The sequence below is a fragment of the Psittacula echo genome (genome assembly GCF_963264785.1).
Source record: "Psittacula echo genome assembly, chromosome: 9".
Taxonomy (NCBI): Eukaryota; Metazoa; Chordata; class Aves; order Psittaciformes; family Psittacidae; genus Psittacula; species Psittacula echo.
Window position 1 is genome coordinate 18,575,825 of NC_137745.1, and position 19,527 is coordinate 18,595,351.

The following is a 19,527-nucleotide window of genomic DNA, read 5'->3' on the forward strand; positions in this document are numbered from 1 at the left end:
GGTCACTGTTCATGCTTTTGAAAATGCCATGGGGGCAATAATTTGGGCAATGGTTTGTTGCTATCTTTCTTGAACATCTTGTCCATTGCCAGAATGGAGGACAGGAAACTGTAAAAAAGGCTACCTGCAAGTTGGAAATAATCTGTATTTTTGCAACTTAAAAAAGTTACTGCTGTATCTTTTCAGGAAAGCACAACAACTGATCAGCAATGTGTGATTTTTGGCTATCGGTGTTGGTGTTCCACAAAGCATCTGCGTGGCCTTGGAAGCAGCTCAGCAAGGAGCTAAGCAGAAAGCAGTCATCTCATGCCATCCAGAGCATTTCTGTGAGGCCGTATAGAAAAACCATGACCTGTGTGTGTAGCTTTATGTTCATTTGCAAACTGTTTTACAGACGGAGGCTCCAATCAGCAGGCAGGAGTTTCTCATTTGTATTTCTCTTGGGGATGTAGTCCCGTATGAGTGACGGAACAGTTTGTGCTCTATTTGGGCCTATTAAATTTTAAGTCTTTTCAATGCTGTGTTGTTGGCCAGTGTCAGTGTTTCCTCCAGATGATCCACTGCTTTGATGTTATTTCTCTGCTTTGTGTAAAAGTCACAACCATGTCTTTGTTTCTGGATTGTGTTAGAGGTGGCTTGTCCTCACTGTTTATGACAAGGCAGAATTACAGCAACAAAAGAACCCTGACAAGTAGTGCCTCCAGTTGCAGCATTGAGTCCCTGATGGCTGCTGTGCGCTGTTGGAAGGAGACACATTACAGATTTATCCCTTGTCCCTTCTATCTGTGTGGAGATTTTTAATCTAATATGAATTTTGTGCTAGCAAATCTTGATAAAATACTCCTTGAAATATGTAAGATTTTACTTTATTTTGAAGATTTCTTTAAACCTGCATGTTACAAACACATCTATGTGAAAACTGAATATTTGTTCTTCCAGCAGATGTTGACGTTGACGATGTGAAGTTGTTTCAATTCCCCCCCACCCTTCTGTGCACACTATAGTTGGTAGTAACATAGTTGATTTTCTTTCCATATCAAATAGTCAAAAGGTCTCAATCTTAAAGCTTCATAGAAATTACTGTGGATTTTGCAGAATCTACCCCGGATAACACAGAGCATGGTTTTAGCTTGCAACAGGGCAGATCAGAGATCCTTGACTAACAAAAGTACTGGACAGTATCTGATGGTGGATTCTGAATCCGCATGGCCATCACCATGTACTTCATACAGAATAATGTTACTAGATGTTTTTTTACCCTTGCACATGACTTTGAAACTGTTTGAGATATTGAACCTGTCATTTAGACTTGCAGTATTTTGGGAGTTCACATCTCTGTTTTTCCACCATTTGGTTTGGATAAAATCATACCCTTAGGGAAAACAGTTTGGCTTTAATACTTCATAGCAGCAGTACAGATTGTGCGAGTAGATTGTAAAATCTCCCTCAATTCATAGCTGGTGTTTTATAGCAGTTTCAGTTCTTGACAGATACAACTTTTAAAACAAGAATCAGTGCTTGTTCTATCACTTCTGAAATAGACTAAAGAGGAGTTCTTGTCTAAAATGCAACAAGCAAAGCATATGTATTGCTTTCAGTGCTTTTGCTTTTCAAATGAGACAACTTTGGACAAGAGTATTCAGCAGGGATTTTGAGAAACTTATATTTCATCAGTTTCACTGGCAAAAGCAGTTTCAGTGGAGTATGTTTTTATTTATAGTACAGATGATACTTGTCAACTATCTCACTGTGTATCTTAGCATAGACAAGGACTGGAAAATGTGTCTCAGAGGTAAAACCAAACCCTCCTTTCTCACTTAACCTCCCTGCATCACAGTATAGTATGTAATATATAGTGAGATTTTGCATGAAGTCATTTAAAACCTCTACTTCTGTGAAAAAAGCATAATGTATAAGGGTAGAGAAACTTGGCAAGAACAGGCACGTGTTACGTGAAAGTAAGCTGTTGAGTTTGTTGTGGGTTTGTTAAGCTATTGTTGAATAGAAAAACAATAAGTTGCCTTCAATTTTTCACATGACTTTGAACTAAATGCATTTGAACATCATCAGAAATTCTGAGATATTGGTGTTTTCTCCTGACTGCTAAATTGCTTGTATGTAGCATTTCTGAGTGAGTATTTGAGATCACACTGAAGCCAAGTATGAAACTAAAACAAATAACCAGATCCAGAACAAAGAAGCAGAGATGAAATTGTGGCTTTTGCGTGTATTTGGCCATTAGAAATCAGAAATATTGTGGGATTATTTAAAATGCATGTGCACTGTACCTGTTTCTATGGTATCTGTTAATCTGGGGTTAAAGTAGTAAATGTCAAAGCCTTCTATTCTGTTTCAGGACTAACACTGGCTTGAGTCATATGGTCTGAGTGAAATCAGTGCAATTGTTAGTTTAGTTTTGTCTGTACTTTCCAATTTTTCATTAGTGTAGTCCCAGACTTTACTGGAAATTGTGATTTTTAGCTAAGCTGTCCCTTCCAGCCAGAATTATCCTGCAGTCCTGTGATTCTGTCAAACAAACTTTCCAGTGGGAGCTACAAGCTGACCTACACAGCTTGTTTCTACCTATGGCCTAATTGGGTCTTAAAGCTGTTTCTTAAAGCGGTGAAAGATCAACATCCATGCTGAGCAGTAGCCATATGTGATCTGGTGTTGGCAAGTCATGTAGCTGTTCACTTGAGGGTAGTTCCAAACATATTGAGCACAAGGTCTCCTGAGCAGCAAAAATATGTTCCTCATTAAAACTCTTGATGAGCACTGTGTTTACGTTGCATTTGTGAAAGTGAGGTATCAGATGGTATGTGTTAATCTTTACAAAAGCTGTGTATTTTTCCTTCTTTATGAGGTCATCTCAGTCTCCATTCTCATCAAATGGTGCTCCAAGCTGCAATAACCACTGGGTTAGTGGGGGGGGATTGTTAACTTTATTGTGAGTCTGGATGACCATCTGCATGAATGTGAATTACAGTCGTGGCTTTTAGTGGGATAAGCAGTGGTGCCAAGTAATCCTAAACCTGCTTTCTAACTTTGTCTTACTCTACAGAAGAGAAGGTAGAGAAACAGACCGTTAATAAAAACTAGCTCAATAAATATTGGAGTCACAAATTTCTTCCATTTATTGAGAATGGTCTCCGCATAGGGCGATCACGTGATGTAAAATGATGGTGTCGGATGTTGTATGCTGTCTTGCTGCAGAGACTGATTTCACAGTCTTTTATCTAAATGACTGCTGTGGGCCTCAAGAGATACAAGAGGAATGTTAATTGCTTCTCAGGTCAATGTCTTTACACTAAAAAATGCAAGCATATGAAGGATTACTTGAGATGTTCCTCCTAGTGCTGCTTGACCGAGCTGGCTAACACTCTACAGTCAAAAGGCCAACTCAGCCCAGTTTCAGTTTATGGTTGTTTTTTCTCATAATCTCTTCCCGTTACCATGTTAACTCTTTTCTTCTAGTCCCTACTTCTCTGTATCCCTCATTTCCTTACTGCAATAGCATTCCCTTGCTATCAAATGTCTGTTTTCTCTTATCTTTTGAATAAGTATTTTGAATTCACAAAGCAATGTTGACATTCAAGCTTCAGGGCTAACTCCATGGCGGAAGGTGCTGGGAATTGTAAACTGAAATCTGCTCTAAGTTCAAGAGCAGTTAAGCATGGTGGAAGACTGTAGTGAAAGATCAGTGACTTAGAAATTACAGGTGGTTTGGATTCTTGCAGTTCCTGACAGTTTAAACCAGGTGACACAGTAGTGCTGGAGGTTTTTTTCTACCTCTTCTTCTTCCCTTTGCCTGTATGTGCAGGTGTGGAGGCTTACAGTTTGAGACGCTAGCTCTGTGATGCTTCCTAGGAGTGGTACATTGCACCTGAAAGCAATGCTTGAATAGAAGTATTACTGGGGTTGTAAATGTTGATAAACTTATATAACTCATATAAATTGCAATTACTTGATCATGCTTAAGGATACATTACCCTTACTGCACATCTGGTAGTGGTTTTTGCTGGAGTGTCCAGAAATTGTACAGAGGTTCAATAGTTTCTCAGATGATCTTTACAAATCAAATTAATTTAAGGTGTTCTTTTTATCATTTGATTGCCCACTGAGGTGCCTAGAACTCTGGGAATTTTTGAGGCTCTGTAGGAATTAAAAATATGTGTACCTAAAGAGCAACAAAATAACGTGAGTTTTAGATGGTTAATTTTGCTTTTAGTTCTCCCTCCTTGCATTGTGAGAAATACTGAGAAAGGAATATCTGAAACAGCCAACACTTCTCCCTCTTTTCTCCCCAGCTCACCCTTCATTCCAGGTGTAAGGAAAAAAATGTTATTAAAAAACTATTCTTATTTTATAAGAATGCTTAATATTTGTGTGTTAATGAAAATGGTTTCTGTGTTTGAAAATTGAGCAAGGGCTATGTCAAAGACATAACTGTTACTTACTTTTAACAGGATATGGTTAAAAGGGTGTCTTAAACTCAGTCTTTGACTGTACACATTCCATTTTTTGTTTCAGTACATGCCAGTTTTATTTCAGACTCATGGTCTCAAAGCCACATTCAAGATGTGCAGACTTTAGAGTATTGATTCTGTAAGCTATGACGACTGCAGAGAAATGTGTCTCACTTTCTTATAAGTCTCAGAGCAGGTCTTTCATGCTATGGTTTTTTGTTTACTTCTTTCCACTTAGGTTGTGTATCACTGTGAGCAATGGCCCCCTTCTTACGGATATCTTTCAACTCATTTGAGCTGGGACCTATGCAGAGTTATGGGGAACAACTACAGCCTTTCTGTGCTATCAAGATGAAGGAAGCATTGACTACAGGTGAGGTTACAAATTGTGATGCTTTTCTGAATGTAAGTTTTGAGAAATACTGTAGTCCTTCTTAGTCTGTGAATGGTAGTAAGTCCTCCTGTTCAAGACTGTAATTGCAAAAGCTCTTAAGGGGAGAGAGTCATGTAGACAGATACCATGGAGAGGGATCTGAACTGCAGCAGGTTTCAGAGAACCATCCTCAAGCACAGTGTAGTAAATGATCTTTTTTGACTTGGAGGATAGGTAATAATGAGAAGTATAGCTTGGTTTTGTAGTGACTGAGGCATTTTGGCAGAATTATTTGCTTGGAATGACTTGTACCCAAGGTCTTGTTAGCACCTCCATGTTCAGCAGGCCCTCAGTCTTCAAAGACCGCTTCTTTACAGGAACTGGTCCAAAGGTTTCTAATATTTTGTGACATCTAGCTAGAATGTAGCTCTGTAGCCAAACAGGACAAGAGGGAGTTGCTGTACTGGGTTAGACCGCAGCCATCTAATCCTTCATTGTGGCTCTAGGGCTTCAGAAAACGTCGAAGAATGCAGAAAAGGGTGAATTTTCTTCTTCCTTGCAATGCAGTTGGGCTTTCCCCTTATTGCTGAGGTAAAAGCTGCATTTAGACTTTAAACATAAGGTGTGGTGCCCCTTCCAGAAAACATCAAGCAAATGTGCCAAGCTCCAAAGAAGCAGTTTCCTAGTCTGTTGGGAGAACCTCTGAAGAAATGGTGTTGAAAGTGTTGGAGCTGCCAGAATGTGTGAAGAGGTGGAAATAGTCTAAATAAATCCACTTCCCTCCATCCCCCCAGCTGTCTGCTTTTGAAAAGTAGAATTGTCCCAGTGTTTTTCCTCTCTGCTCGCATGTGTCTTTGAAGTACTAAAAAATAGAGGAGGATAGCGCAGCGAACCTTGGAGCTGTGGCTGGCTTGGGTAATCAGGAAAAGAAATTGATGCTCCCGTTATTCCAGATCTTGCCAAACTGATAACTTTTTCTTGGATTTGCATGCTGAAACATGATAAGGAAGAGCTTACTCTATAGGAATAAGAAAATAATTTGCCTACTGGTTAGGCATTAAGCCAATTTGAAAATATGTAAAATGTCTGGAAGCCTGTAGTGTTAGCAGAAAAAGAAAGGAGGGGTAAGAACAGTGTTCTTAAAGGCTGTTCTTTGCTGACACTTTGCAGGCAGGCAGTATGATCCATGACAAATCTTGATTTTAATGATTTGTAATTGAAATTATTGATCTTAATTACAAAAGCAGCATGGTCAGTCTGGAAGTCATTGCCAGCAATTCAGTTGACTAAGTTTTATGTGGGGTTAAAAGGTATATAGTAACTGATCAAAGCAGGTATTAATTGGGACATGGGAATAGGGACAGTCTTATGAAATAGTTCTTTTCCCCTGTAAGAATCCTACAAAGAGTATTACCAACTCTTCTATGAACTGCTGCTGTATCTGCAAACGTTGAATTATTATCAAAGGTTCTGCAGCTCGGAATGCAATTTCTCATATTCCCAAGGATGCCTCCTGAAGTGTGTCTTTCTGATGAAAAAGACTTTTTGGCTTTAGCAAGCCAAGAAGTAGGCTAGTGTAAAAGCTTTGTTGTGCAGATAGTCTGCTTTTAATCCCCCTTCACCTTTGCTGTCCATCCTAATAATCTCTAAATCCCCTTTTGTTTGAGCTTTCCTTATATATTTTCACTATAATAATTCCAAATTTTGCTGTAGTTAAATATACCACATACAGGGCTCTGGCAGTAGGTTTGCACTGCTAAGAATTTGAGTTTTTCTGTCTGCAGAGTTTCCCAAATTCAAGATAAAAGCTTTTGACTGAGGAGGAAAGTTCAAGTTTGCTTTGAAATGGAGGAGGTCCTCAGGTGGCTGTTTCTGGGCATTTCTGAGCATTTCAGCATGCCCTTTGGCAGCAGGCTTAGGTCTGCTTGTCAAAGAAGTAATTTGTAATGCTGTTGTTGGCAGGCATTCCCTAATAAAGAAGTACAAGAACAGTATTTGTTGCTCTTGTTTGAATAGATCAGCACGACTGAGTGTATCGAGCAAGTCATTAATGAATGAACACAAACTTTGCCTTGAGTTTCCAGAAAGATTTTAAAATAATTAGTATCTAATTCTTCCTTTGTTGAAGTAAATGTAAATCTATTGCTAATTTTAAGAGACAGACCACACTGCAGCTTCTTGGGGAAGGGTCCAACTACTTAATTTACTTTGCTATCATAAGAACAAATTACACACTTAGGGGAAAATTGGATCATTCAGAGCTGGAGAGGCACTTAAAAAGCACTTTTATTGCAGGAAATGATCATGATAAATAGCAGAAATTGTGAGGAATGTAGAAAATTATATGCGGTTACCTGAGCACAAATGGGGAATAAATGGCTCAGCAGCAAATAGCAGAGGAAAAATGGGGAAGTGGCATTGCGTGCCAGAGTTCCAGTGAAGAGCTGGATGTGGGTGCTTAGGAGGCAGTATCATTTTGAATGTGTTGATTGAATTACTAAGAGAGCCAGATCTAGAAATATGCTAAAACTTGTTCTCACAGTTGTTTTCTGTGCCTGAGGTAACGATGGGAAGAAATCAGCTTAATCAAGAGAGACTGAAGCTGTGTATTAGAATTATAAAACACCAGGTTGGAAGGGATCTAAAGGATCATCTGGTCCAATCTTTTGGCAAAAAGTTAAAAAATCCACCTAATAAGAATAGTGAAACACTGTAAACCTCTGAAGGAAGGAGTCTGCAGAGCTGCTCTCATGGAAGGCTGGGTAAATGTTAAAAAAAAAAAAAAAAGAGGAAAGCAAAGTTTATTTGAGGTCCTTTTAGCTTTTTCCTTATTTAACTACACAAGGTCTGTAGTTGCAAGAGAGGACAGACAAGGCATCATAATATCCTTTAAAAAGGATATTAAGTAGTGTGGCAGAGAATGAGTACGGTGCTAAGGGAAGTGACTTACAAATAGAATTGAAATGTTGGGATAAGTTGGAAGTAGACTAATGAAATGTGGAGCCTTAAATCTCTCAGTCACTGGTTTCAATTTAAACTGGATTAGTGGAAGCCATATCTTAATTTATCTTGTAGTAGTAACTATCCACTATGATCAGAGAACACGTCATGGAGATCTATACCAGAAAGGAACTATGCAAATATGCCCTGTCAAGTTGTGACTAACTAAACCAGCTTCTGAATCCAGAATGCTATTTGTTGTCCCTCTTGGTCTCTCCAGCTGCATTTTAACACCTTCACTGCCTCTGTGTGTCTTGTTCATCAGGGTGAGCTTTGCTTTCCATGAGTGCTTGAACTGAAAAGTTTAACTTCGAGCCAGCCACAGTATGAGATGCGTAATAAGTCTGCTTTGGGTTACAGTACAAGCATTCTCTTTTTTTATTTTATCCTATTATGTACTAAACCTACATTATTTGATTTTATAGTTTCTGTCCTTTTTTTGACTTTCAGAGAGAGGAAAAACTCTAGTTCAGAAGAAACCTACCATGTATCCGGAATGGAAATCAACTTTTGACGCCCACATATACGAAGGACGGGTGATTCAGATTGTTCTTATGAAAGCAGCAGAAGAGCCATTATCTGAAGTGACTGTAGGTGTGTCAGTCCTGGCAGAGCGGTGCAAGAAAGGCAATGGCAAAGCAGAATTCTGGGTAAGGAAGAAGATTAATTCCTTAAACCCTCTGACCTGGTTATGTTTCTTTCAAGCTGAATGGATGCCTTATGCCTTTGAAACTTTGAGTGTTCAATCCCTTTAGCATGTGTGGCAGGGCTTGTAAGACAGTTATTTTAGCAGCATCTCTAAAGCATATCTGCTTTATGTACAGTCAAACTTCGAGAAACTGACAATAAAATCCATGGCATTAGTAGTTGAAAAAATGGCACATATCACATTGAGTGCCTGTTTCATAAAGCTTAGTAGTTTTTTATAGCAAACAGCAGACATTTCAATTGGATCTGATAATTGTAATTCATCTAGAGAATAAGGTAAAGCTTATTCTAAGACATTTCCCCTTATTTCTTTTTTTTTTTTTTTTCCCAATAAATTTTAGTTGCCTTGATGGTGCTGTAATGGGGATCCTTTAATCCCCATTTTTGTTACCCTGGTATCTTTTTTTTTGCCCCTGTGTCCCAACTGTTTGTATGTGAAGTCAAGGGGTATGACATCTTCCAGTGTCATTTGCTCTTGTATCATACTGAGTACAGTTCTGAGTATGGATCTCATAAATGTAACAGAGGAGGTAAAGTTTGGGTTTAATGTAGTTTTAAATTTAGAAATACGCATTTACTTTAAATGCCAGTAATTATTATTAGTTATTGAACTATATAAACAATATTTTTTTATTTTGTTCATCTAGAAAGAGGGGAAAGTGAGAGGCAGGGGAGGGTCAAACCCTTGAGTCCAAAAATCAGAGTTGCTGAGCATGTTATTTCATTCATTTAGCTACTGTGTTGTAAATAATTTTTAATTAATTAAGGGTTTAATTATATAATCTTTATAAAATTCTATTCTCTAGCTTTCAACTTTCAGGTTTAACTGAAGTTGCTGAGATCCTGGTCCAACAAAAAGGCTTGTGAGAATGTGAACAGGCATTATTGTCTCAGAGATCTCTATAACATCTTGAAGCCACCCTAATTAGTGTCCTGAATATTCAATGTTTCTCTATTGTATGCAGAAATAAGATTCAAAAAGGTGTATCAGGATATCTATAATTTGAGTGAGAGCTGTCTAGCTAGAGGGATAGATGCTATAAATGGTTTTGCCCCTCATCCGGGTGCACATAAAGTTGCACTCCAGACAGCTTGCCCAGAAACTATGTGTATTTGCTAATACAGAAACTGCCTTTCTCTGTATGTGAAGTACAGTTAGTGCTAAGGAAACATTTCTACATGACAGCCAGTCTCCTGAAAATCTCACACATAGTCCTGTATTCAAAGCCTTATGGGCTGCAGTTTTGCTGAACTTGCTCAGAACAGGAACCCTACAAAAGACCTTTTTATTGGGTGGGCTAAAGCAGGATAAGCAGGTAGTAACAGTTCCTGCCTAGTTATTTCCTAGTATCTGTTTTGGTTTTAGTGATCGGTTTTAGCCAATTTAGTGGTCTGAAATTCTCTGCTTATTGTCTGTAGAACAGGTACCATGTAGACGTCATCAGTGTTACGCTTCCTCTGTACGACCTCAGTCATGACTTGGACAGACCATTATGCCCAGCAAAGAGACATTAGTTTATTTACCATAGCCCATAAGGTTATTTTTGTGTGTGAAGAGGCAGCGTGTCAGTAGTAGCTGTAACTGAGGTCTTTGCCTTCAGTAAGCTTTGTTGGACAAATGTGTTCTGTCACACATTGTCTTAAAGATATCCCAGTAGGATAATGAGATCTGTGGGGATATTCATGTGTATCTGGGGATATTCATGATATTACATGTGTATCTGATGTAACTGTGGGCTTGGGTTGGTGGGGTTTTTTGATTCTCAAGTTGACCGTACACTCAGGGATACTTTGCTCTGTGCTGAAGATTGAATCAGGCTCTTCCATGCTTAATAGTTTCTTACCCTTTATGAAGGCAGTGCAAATTGAACTTATTAATAGTAAAAGCAGAAGCCAGCAAACTTCTTTGCAGAAATGTGAAAGGACATGCAAAAACAACGTGAACTTCAACTGCCCTGAACTTTTGGGTAGACATCAAAGCAATGCAGCTCACTAGTAAAAGCAATAGAGTAAAAGCCTGATTCAGCTGCAGCAGTGAGATATGGAAGAGGGTTGTAGTCATAGTTATTGAATACTATACTTTGATTCCCTGGAAAGAACTGATTAAATTCTTGAGAGTTTCAACCACTTGCTTCACTTTTGGTATCTTTATTTCCATAGCTTGACCTACAACCTCAGGGGAAGGTGCTGATGGCTGTGCAGTATTTTTTGGAAGATACAGGTAATGCCAACTGTTCATTTTCTGACAGTTACGTAAAAATAAAACTTTTCTTTTTCACATTCCTTTTGTAGAATACAGGATGGAGCTCATTAAAAAAAAAAAAAATCACCTGTTGTACTGAGTAGAATTTTTAAATTTTATTAATTTGCTTTGTAGGTTTTCCTTGTTACGTGGCTTTGTGGCTGCACTGGTTGATTTATAAATGCCTTTGTGCTTTGTATTGCTGTTGCATTTAGCTGCTTTTAGGTCCTTAATACGTCTGTCCTCACATTTTGATATGATAGAAAAATGTCAGTTCCTTTTTAGGTGCAGAGGAGTCAAATTTCTTGTTCTAGCCTATGTGGGAAGCTTTTTTTTTTTTTATTTGTGGATCGGAGAAGTGAGTCTGAGTTTTCTGGGATTCAGATGTCATTCACTAATCGTGGAAACTGATTGTAGCAATGAGTGAATGGTTAAGTGTTAAAATGCAAATCTACTCAATGTTCTGCCATATCAGTTTAAAATGTGAACAACCTCTATATGTCAGACATCTACTGACTATTCAGAAAACATATTAGGAGGTAAGAGAAGATGGTTGATTATGAGAGGAGAAGCTTTAAGTACAATAAAACCAGATATTTTGGCAGGGATTTGTGTATCTATGGAATTCTTTCCTAAGGGAAATGATTTAAACCTCACAACTTGCTTAGCTAGTGGTTAAAACTTTCCCGTACCAGAAGTCATAAAGCCATTATTACTTGAGAATTGAACTGGTCTGCTATTTTAGCCTATTGGTCTCACATGGTTTAACACCACTATGTGTTTGTAAGTAATGAATGGAAAGAGTAAGTAGTAATTTTTAACGTATTGATGGTGTGGGTTTCTTTTTCCACAGGAGTATACAGGGAACATAGTTGTGGACTCATAGAACAAGATAATTGTGAAGTTACCATACATTCTTGTACCTATGTGCAATCTGTGTAGCGGTTACTAGAAAAGCTTATAAAGATAGGATGTGACATGCAGTAGGTGATATCTCATAGTTGACATTTTATATTTGTAATGGCAAAAAAAATCCCAGCTATGCACTCATTATTTTGCTCTCCTTTTATGAAAAGTTAACACTTTCAACCAAAATCTGAAACTTGTGTGAGTGAAGAGCCATAAGAACTTTTCTCTGAAGGTTAGCAGCTCTGTGCTTATGCTCTCTGTTTATTCTGGTTTGCATTCCAGCTGTTGTGAGCCATTTTATTAGAAAATCTTCATCTTGATCTTTGTCACAGCTTTCCTGTGCAAGGCAGTTTCATGAGACAGTAGTCTTATAAGAATCTGATCTGTTTAATGAGACATATAGAAATCCATTTGTCCAGGAAATGTAAAAGTTTCTCAACCAAAACTGTACAAAACCAGCTTCAGTATTCTCAGTTGCTTATTTGATGAGGCTGAAGCATATTTTCTCCTCTCCACACATACGTGAGGAATGGTAGAGATGAGTTAAGTGAAAACCTTTAATGATTTGCTATTCACTGTTAGTAGGAACGTAATACATGTCCCATAAGTACTAAAATAATTGTACTTAGTTATTAATTGAAATACTTTAAAAACAGATATGATGTTCTTGCAGTTCTTTTCATTGCCTTTATTAGGGATTGCAGATTATTATTTAGGCAGTGGATGAAGCCTGAATACCGAACAGATCATTAAGTCATGCAATCATACTTTAATTGGCAAGTTAAGAATCAAGTGTTATGCACTTGTTAGACCTTCTGTTTTGCAACAATTCCTATTTACCTTCTGCTTTATAGAAAATGAGTCACTGATACCTTTTTGGTAACTGAACCACAGAGTTAGTGGAAACTCCTTTTCAAGATATCTATGCATGTATGTTTTGTGAAGGAAAGTCACTCAATCTGATATTTGCAGAGGTCACATCAAATGTCAGTACGTGTTAACACACTAATCCTCCTCAAAGTCATAGACTTCCATCACATCAGTGTCTGAATACTGCTAAACAGGCAAACATTGAATGATTTTTGACTCATTTCACTGCTGTGTTTTCTCTAGTTGAATTAGCAGTTCCTAGTGTTAGAGCAGAGAAGGTAGTGCATTACAAGGATGTTTGTATTATTAACTTCCATTCTTCACGTTGCTAAAACCCTTTGTTAATAGTTGAAAGCTCCAAGATAGTTCACATTCCTTCCTATGCACATACCATTTTGTTTTCTCTCTGACGTACCTCTCCATACAAAACTATACGGTAGCTGTGTTTCTAAAATACTAAAAAAGGCTTGTTCTGAAGCTGGTATTTCAGTTGTTCTCTGGTTTATTTGAAGGTATTGCTACCATTAGTATCCTTGAGTTATAGGTGCTACCTTTTGTTTGAAAGTCTCCAAGCACTTTGCAAAAGTGACTGATTTCTTTCTTCAGCTTCTTTTGCAAACTAACGCTGTTGTTTTTCAAATCTTCATTCTAAGTAGCAAACATTGTACCATCTTAAGAGAAAATGACTTTCCTCTGCTTCCATGGTAGGCAGCAGCACTTGAGAAGCAAGTGTGTTATCGCTCCATTATCAGATTTATTATAAGAGGAAAATATTCACTGAATAAACTGCTATTAAAATCTGCTCTGTGGACTGCTGCACTGAGACTTTTCATTTGTATATTATTTTTGCAGACTGGGGCCTGGGCAGTTAATTGAGGGCTATATATGAAAAGTCTTCCCAATCTTAGAGGGTTTTTTTCTTTCTAGATCCCATTAAACAGGGACTGCAAAGCCCTGGTGTAGAGCTGTCTAAGAACTTTTTTGTCTTCTGTGATTTGAAAAGAAGTTAGTGCTGGAAATTTAAGTTTTTCTTGTGATGTGCGAGATGTGAGAACAGGGTGTTGACCTCCATTTTCATTTCAGAATATTGTTTTCTCTCTGCCCCTCCTTCTCTCGTTGTAGTATTGAATCTAGGTTATAATTCTGTACAGCAGCTTTAGTTTTAATAGGTGGGAGTTGCAATAGGTTTAATGCTTTGCCTGGTCTTTGTTTATTCAAATGTAGCTAATGACCTTATCGAGTAAGAAAACCCAGGATCACAGAGGTGGCTCGCTGTACTGCTGAGAGTCTTGTGCAGTGTTAGCAGCTTTGGAAGTATGTGTGTGTATCTTGTTTTTGAATTCTGAATTGCTGTTCTGCTGGCTTCAGCTTCCTGAAGAAAGGGTTAGTGAATTCTTCCCTTAAAATGCTATTACATGTATGAGAAGGTGAATAATTTGCATGTGAACTTTTGATATCTCAAGTATCTGACTTTTGGGAGAGGAATGTGAACAAGAGAGCTGCGTATGTTTTGAATATGTGTTGCTTTGTGTGTTGAGTGTTGGGGAAACATGATTCTTACGAATTTTCCTGAAGCATCTGTGAAGAATATTAGGGTGAATAACAGATTTGCTGTTGCAGTCTGCATATTGTAAGATCTAAGATTTGAAGAAAGTTTCTCTATGGATGAGGTATGTTGGGGAAGGATTGTCATATTATTAGTAAATAATAATTATAAGGGCTGAAAAGGCAGAACTGGGCCTTATAATTGTAAAAGTAGGTATGATTTAATCATTTAACTGAGAAAATACTATTTCTAGAAATGTGGTAAATGTGATAGTTACTCAATGGCACATTGCATCTGCTTTAATCTGCATCTAGAAGTGATAGTTTGATTTTAATGAAAACATTTTCCGCCTTAGTTTTAAGAAAATCAAACATTTGCAGATGTAGTAATTTCATAAACGCAGTCAGCAGTGTATTTGGTTGGTAAGGTAGCCAACGTGTTGTGTAGGGCAGAGAAAATTCTATATAACTTGTATGTTCACAAGAAATTTGACTTAGATGTTGTATTTTTAAAGGTTGATTTTACTGTGCTTGTGTAATTTAAAAATGAAAAAAGATAAACCCCATTTTCTAGTTTATTCCCTGTTTTACCACAAGAAATGAGATATCAGGTATCAGTGCAGAAGTGCTAACCAAAGCACTCATTGAAATTTAAAATAAAAAGTACTCTGTGGGGCTGAGCACAGACTGTGTTAGTACAGTGTCTCTGCAGATGCTGTGAGCACCACAAAGACTGTAGTGTGGACATGGGATATTTTTCTCCTAGATTGAAAGGCAGGGCTTGTTAAAACTCTGGTGTTTTGTTTTAGCACTTCTATAAAAGACCATTGATTTTATTAATGCCTATGAAAGGCTAGTTCAGTAGAGACGTGCTAAAAGCAGCTGCAGAGCAGTCCACCTCAGTGCTCTGCTGAACGCCAATCAAACCAGTAGTAGGTGCTGGCTTGGTAGCCAAGGCAGGACTTAATTCATTTCTTTTTAGAAGCAGGCAAGAAGTCCACATCTGTGGGTGTTCCAGTCTCTGTGCAGAACTAAGTGTAACATAGAATCATAGAATAGGGTTGGAAAGGACCTTAAGATCATCTAGTTCCAACCCCCCTGCCATGGGCAGGGACACCTCACACTAAACCGTGTCACCCAAGGCTCTGTCCAACCCTGCCATGAACTCCACCAGGGATGGAGCATTCACAACCTCCCTGGGCAACCCATTCCAGTGCCTCACCACCCTTACAGTAAAGAATTTCTTCCTTATATCCAATCTAAACTTCCCCTGTTTAAGTTTGAACCCATTACCCCTTGTCCTATCACTACAGTCGCTAATGAAGACTCCCTCCCCAGCATCCTTATAGGCCCCCTTCAGGTACTGGAAGGCTGCTATGAAGTCTCCATGCAGCCTTCTCTTCTCCAGGCTGAACAGCCCCGACTTTCTCAGCCTGTCTTCATACGGGAGGTACTCCAGCCCCCTGAACATCCTTGTAGTCTTATGGTAGAAACATATATACTATATCACATGTAGTATACTAACTTTTCATAAAGGTGGTACTAAGAGTCTGTAACACCATTTTTGACTACTTGTGCTAAAGCTTGTAGTGGGTGATTTATTGTGTGCCAGCTTTGAGAGCAAATGGTATTGTCTTCTACAATAGCAAACTATTAGTATTGCTACTTATTGTCAGCAATGTAAAATCCACAAGTACTGAGAATGGAGGAGATAATTTTTAAGAGAGTCAGAAATACATAGCAGTATTAATACTCTGCCTGTAAATGAAATGTTGTGATGATCACAAAACCCAACATTATTTAAGATAGCAAGTTCATGCCACAGAAACGTAGCCTTTTGGGAAACTTTTATTTCTGTAAATGGATTGTTGGGTTTTGGGGTGGTTTTGTACAGCTGATCTGTAAAGCAGTCATCTCCAGGGTGAGGTTAAAGAGCAGTTTTCCTCTGAGACAGTTCATACCAGGAAAGTCTCCTTTGTGAGGGATGAGCTTTCCTTTTTAATGATTGCTCTGTGAGGTTAATATTTTTCTTGACCTGAAGCTGCACTTAACTTGCAAACAACTCCAAGTGCAAGGCTGGAGAACAGCACAGGGGAACACTGAGCAGAAATGTTAGTGGGGTTTGTAGTTTATAATAAAGTTTCAGGCAAATCTCAGCTTTGAGTAGCCAGTTAGCTCAGAAAATGTTTTGCCTGACTCTGAAGTCCCATTTCTCAGCTTCCTACAGTGGCAGTGTTATCTTTTCTCTGTTCACAAACAGAACCATGAAGCGAGCAAGTTAACGTGAAAAATGAACTCCGAGCACAGCAAATATTTTTTCTGTTCTTTCTTTTAGAAAAATCTAGTAGGGTTGGTCTAGAGGTTGTTTGCTTTTGTCCTTGAACTTCTGAGGTTCAACTGAGACAATTTGACATTTCACCTTGAGGTTTATTACAGTGCAGCAGAGTCCTAGCAATATTGTTTTAGCAAATGTTTTCCAGATGATGGGTTGCATGTTATGTTAGTGGCTGTGAAGGCTGTGAAATATGCAAGAGGATGGTGCTGCAGTTACATAGTGTATATGGTAGTGTGTTACAGCACTTCTGGAGAACTGCACTGTCACTTCACAGGCATACTTAATGGTTTCTTAACAAATATACAGCACAGAGGAGTTCTGGGTGCTTTTGTCAGATCAGCTGCGCGTTTTTGACAAGGCACCTCGAAATACGTGAACAATGTGTCAGTGATAAATATTAACCGCAGCTCTCAACAGAGGAAATAGATTATGTTTAATGGTGTGTGCTGAGTCCAAAATGATTAATTTCAGGGCCAGGCTGCAGAGGTCACCTGGATTTTAGTTGCTGATTCAGCTGCTTTTTACATGACTGTTTCTGTGTACCAGCCCTAACAAGATTTTCATCTGTGAAAATACTGGCTTGCTTGGAGGGGGAAGCAAAGGCTTTCCCTTTGTGCTTCTTCCTACACCTCTCTACCCCCCATCTCTACCCTGAACTTAAAAAAAAAAAATCTTTAGAGTGATACACATGAAAGGTAATTTACACATAAATGATAACTTGTTAACATGCCCATAGTAAATTGAAATCAACTACATTATCATTTCAGAGCCATCTCAGCTCAGGTGCACTTGACTTGCAGCTGCTGTTCAAACCTCTCAGCTTCTTCTGAAACACAAAAAATGTTTTCAGCTATACTTTGATACATCGGTTGGGTTTGGCAAAGGTATTAATAAGGCAGCTGGTTGTGAAGGCTGTGTGTTCTCACGTGCAGATACTGAAGTTTTGCTGTGCTCAAAGGTTCTTCACTGTTAAAGTATGTGTAAGGAAAGTGGGGGTTTTTTTTCCCTTCTTTCAAACTGATTAGTTTCTTAATTACTCTCTCAAACAATAGATGCCAGTCTCGCATATTTCTGTTAAGTTTGATATCATGTTCCAGATGGAGGAAACATCAGAGTATAACATATCCTGATCAAGTTTTGTCAAAGACTTTTGCACACAGTATCAGCAATACTAAATTGCTACCCGTATTTCGCCATGAGGAGAGGCTGGGTCCTGTTCACCTGGTGAACCCTGTTAGTTCCTCGCTGAACACTTGATTACAGACTTTAAGGAGCCTTTTGTCTCTTAATCTGCTCCATCACAGGTTATCTCCTCAGAATATATGCTATGAAGCAACACCCCTTTCTCTGCTTTGTTGCTGTTACTGATTAAGCCACCCTTAGGAACATCATTTCATGCAGCAAACAGTATGAAGACTCTTTGCAACTTGTTTCCTTTGCACACACATTTCAGTGTGGTTTCCTTGAAGCATTTGAGAAACAGTGGGTGAGGTCTGTGTATTTGCTCAGCAGGATTGAACAAAGAGATAGTACTATTTGCAGACTTGGAAAAGCTGAAGTGCAGCAGCTGATGGGAGTTTTTGTTGGGTGAACTCAGCAGCTTGTTTGAACAACAGAAATTAATCCTGTTCCTGGAGGGGAAGAGGTAACTCAGTGGCAGATGTGGTGCCAGGGTGTCGTAGCACATGTTGTGAGCTCTCTTCAGGGGGAGGCAAGATGGGTTTTTCTCTGAACCAGATGGCCAGTTTCTCAGAAAAGTGCATTAATACCTAGTAGCAAAACCCAGGGACCTTTTCTGAGCTTTCTTTTCATTAATATCTTTAATCTTTCCTTAATCTCTGAGCTGACGTCCTTCCTTTTGTAAGACCATACATGCTGCTGCAGGCTGGCAGCTGTTGGCTGTGCCTGTTGAATTAGTTCAGGACACTCAAAATGGTATCAAATGAGAGATTGTATTCCAAGTTCAGTGGTCTGTTGGATTAGAAGCAGTGGCAGGCAGCTAATGACAAAAAACAAGTGCAGCTAGCAACAAGAAAAGCAGAGATCCTGGGTAACTTTGGAGTAAGTTCAGGCATTGCAGTTAGTGTGACTTGGCAAAGGAAGCAGATCTCTTTCTATCAGTACAAATAAAGCAAAGCTCTCGCTGATACTGGTAAAAGGCAGCAATACAGTGGAGCAAATAAAACCCGATTGTATTGACAATGGGAAAAATGCTCTTATGGCTTTCTTTTTACTTCGTTGTTGTGGAAACTCCCACCCTGCAGGCAGCAATTTCCTGTTAGCCTAAACTTTGCTGCACTTCAAATCTATGAACTGTGTCTACGTTTCTTCCAGATGGGGGGACCAACAGGCTGCTGGCCAGAGCTGATGCAGTCGGCAGTTGACAGGCTCCTCACTGCAGAGTCAAGCTTTTATCTTTTCCTGCTGGATGGGATTGTCCCTCAACAGCTCCTCTATTGACAATAAGCAATTACCTGGGGTTAAATTACCAGTTATCCAGTCTCCCTTAATACACCTTCATGGGGTTACCTCTGTTACAAACGCCTATTATTTTCAAAATGTGTAAGTAAGACTACATAGTCTTAGTTGCAGCTGAAAGATTGGGACTCAAAATACTCATTTTCGTAAGAGAAACTCAGAAATGAATGGAAATAACTATACTTGTAATGAAGAACCTATATCAGCCAATGAGGTTTATTTTTTGTTGATGTTCTATTTCTTGGCTAATATTATATATACTTTCTATGTTATACAGTATTGGATGCTATGGAATATATGGTAGCATGTACTATTGTTACTATAGCATTATATAGTGCTATATACTGTAACCCCATGAGGGCTAGGGAGGGGAAAGGAGTGAGGCTGAGACATATTGACAGACATAGCATCAGCATTTTGAAATAGCATAATGGAAATGTCTAATTGAAAATCTTACTTGTCCTCACTCCTTAATGATCCTGAAGGCTTCTGCTGAAGGAGAAGGCCCTCCTGCTTCCAATGAAACATTTACTTCTCTTGCACATAAATCACCTAACATATAGGAGCGTGTATTTTTTTCAAGAAACAACTGTGGTTGTCA

At 38.7% G+C, this 19,527-nt stretch overlaps 1 protein-coding gene across 1 annotated transcript in view; it reads left to right on the plus strand.

Annotated features, from left to right (window-relative positions):
- Positions 1-4,724: 4,724 nt before the first annotated feature.
- Positions 4,725-19,527, plus strand: part of PRKCD (protein kinase C delta) — a gene marked incomplete at both ends in the record, with an annotated part of 28,349 nt that continues 13,546 nt past the window's right edge. The window contains 3 exons of the mRNA XM_080625667.1: positions 4,725-4,839; positions 8,290-8,489; positions 10,708-10,768. Coding sequence (XP_080481793.1) covers positions 4,725-4,839; positions 8,290-8,489; positions 10,708-10,768 — 376 coding nt within the window. The remainder of the gene's footprint in view (positions 4,840-8,289; positions 8,490-10,707; positions 10,769-19,527) is intronic.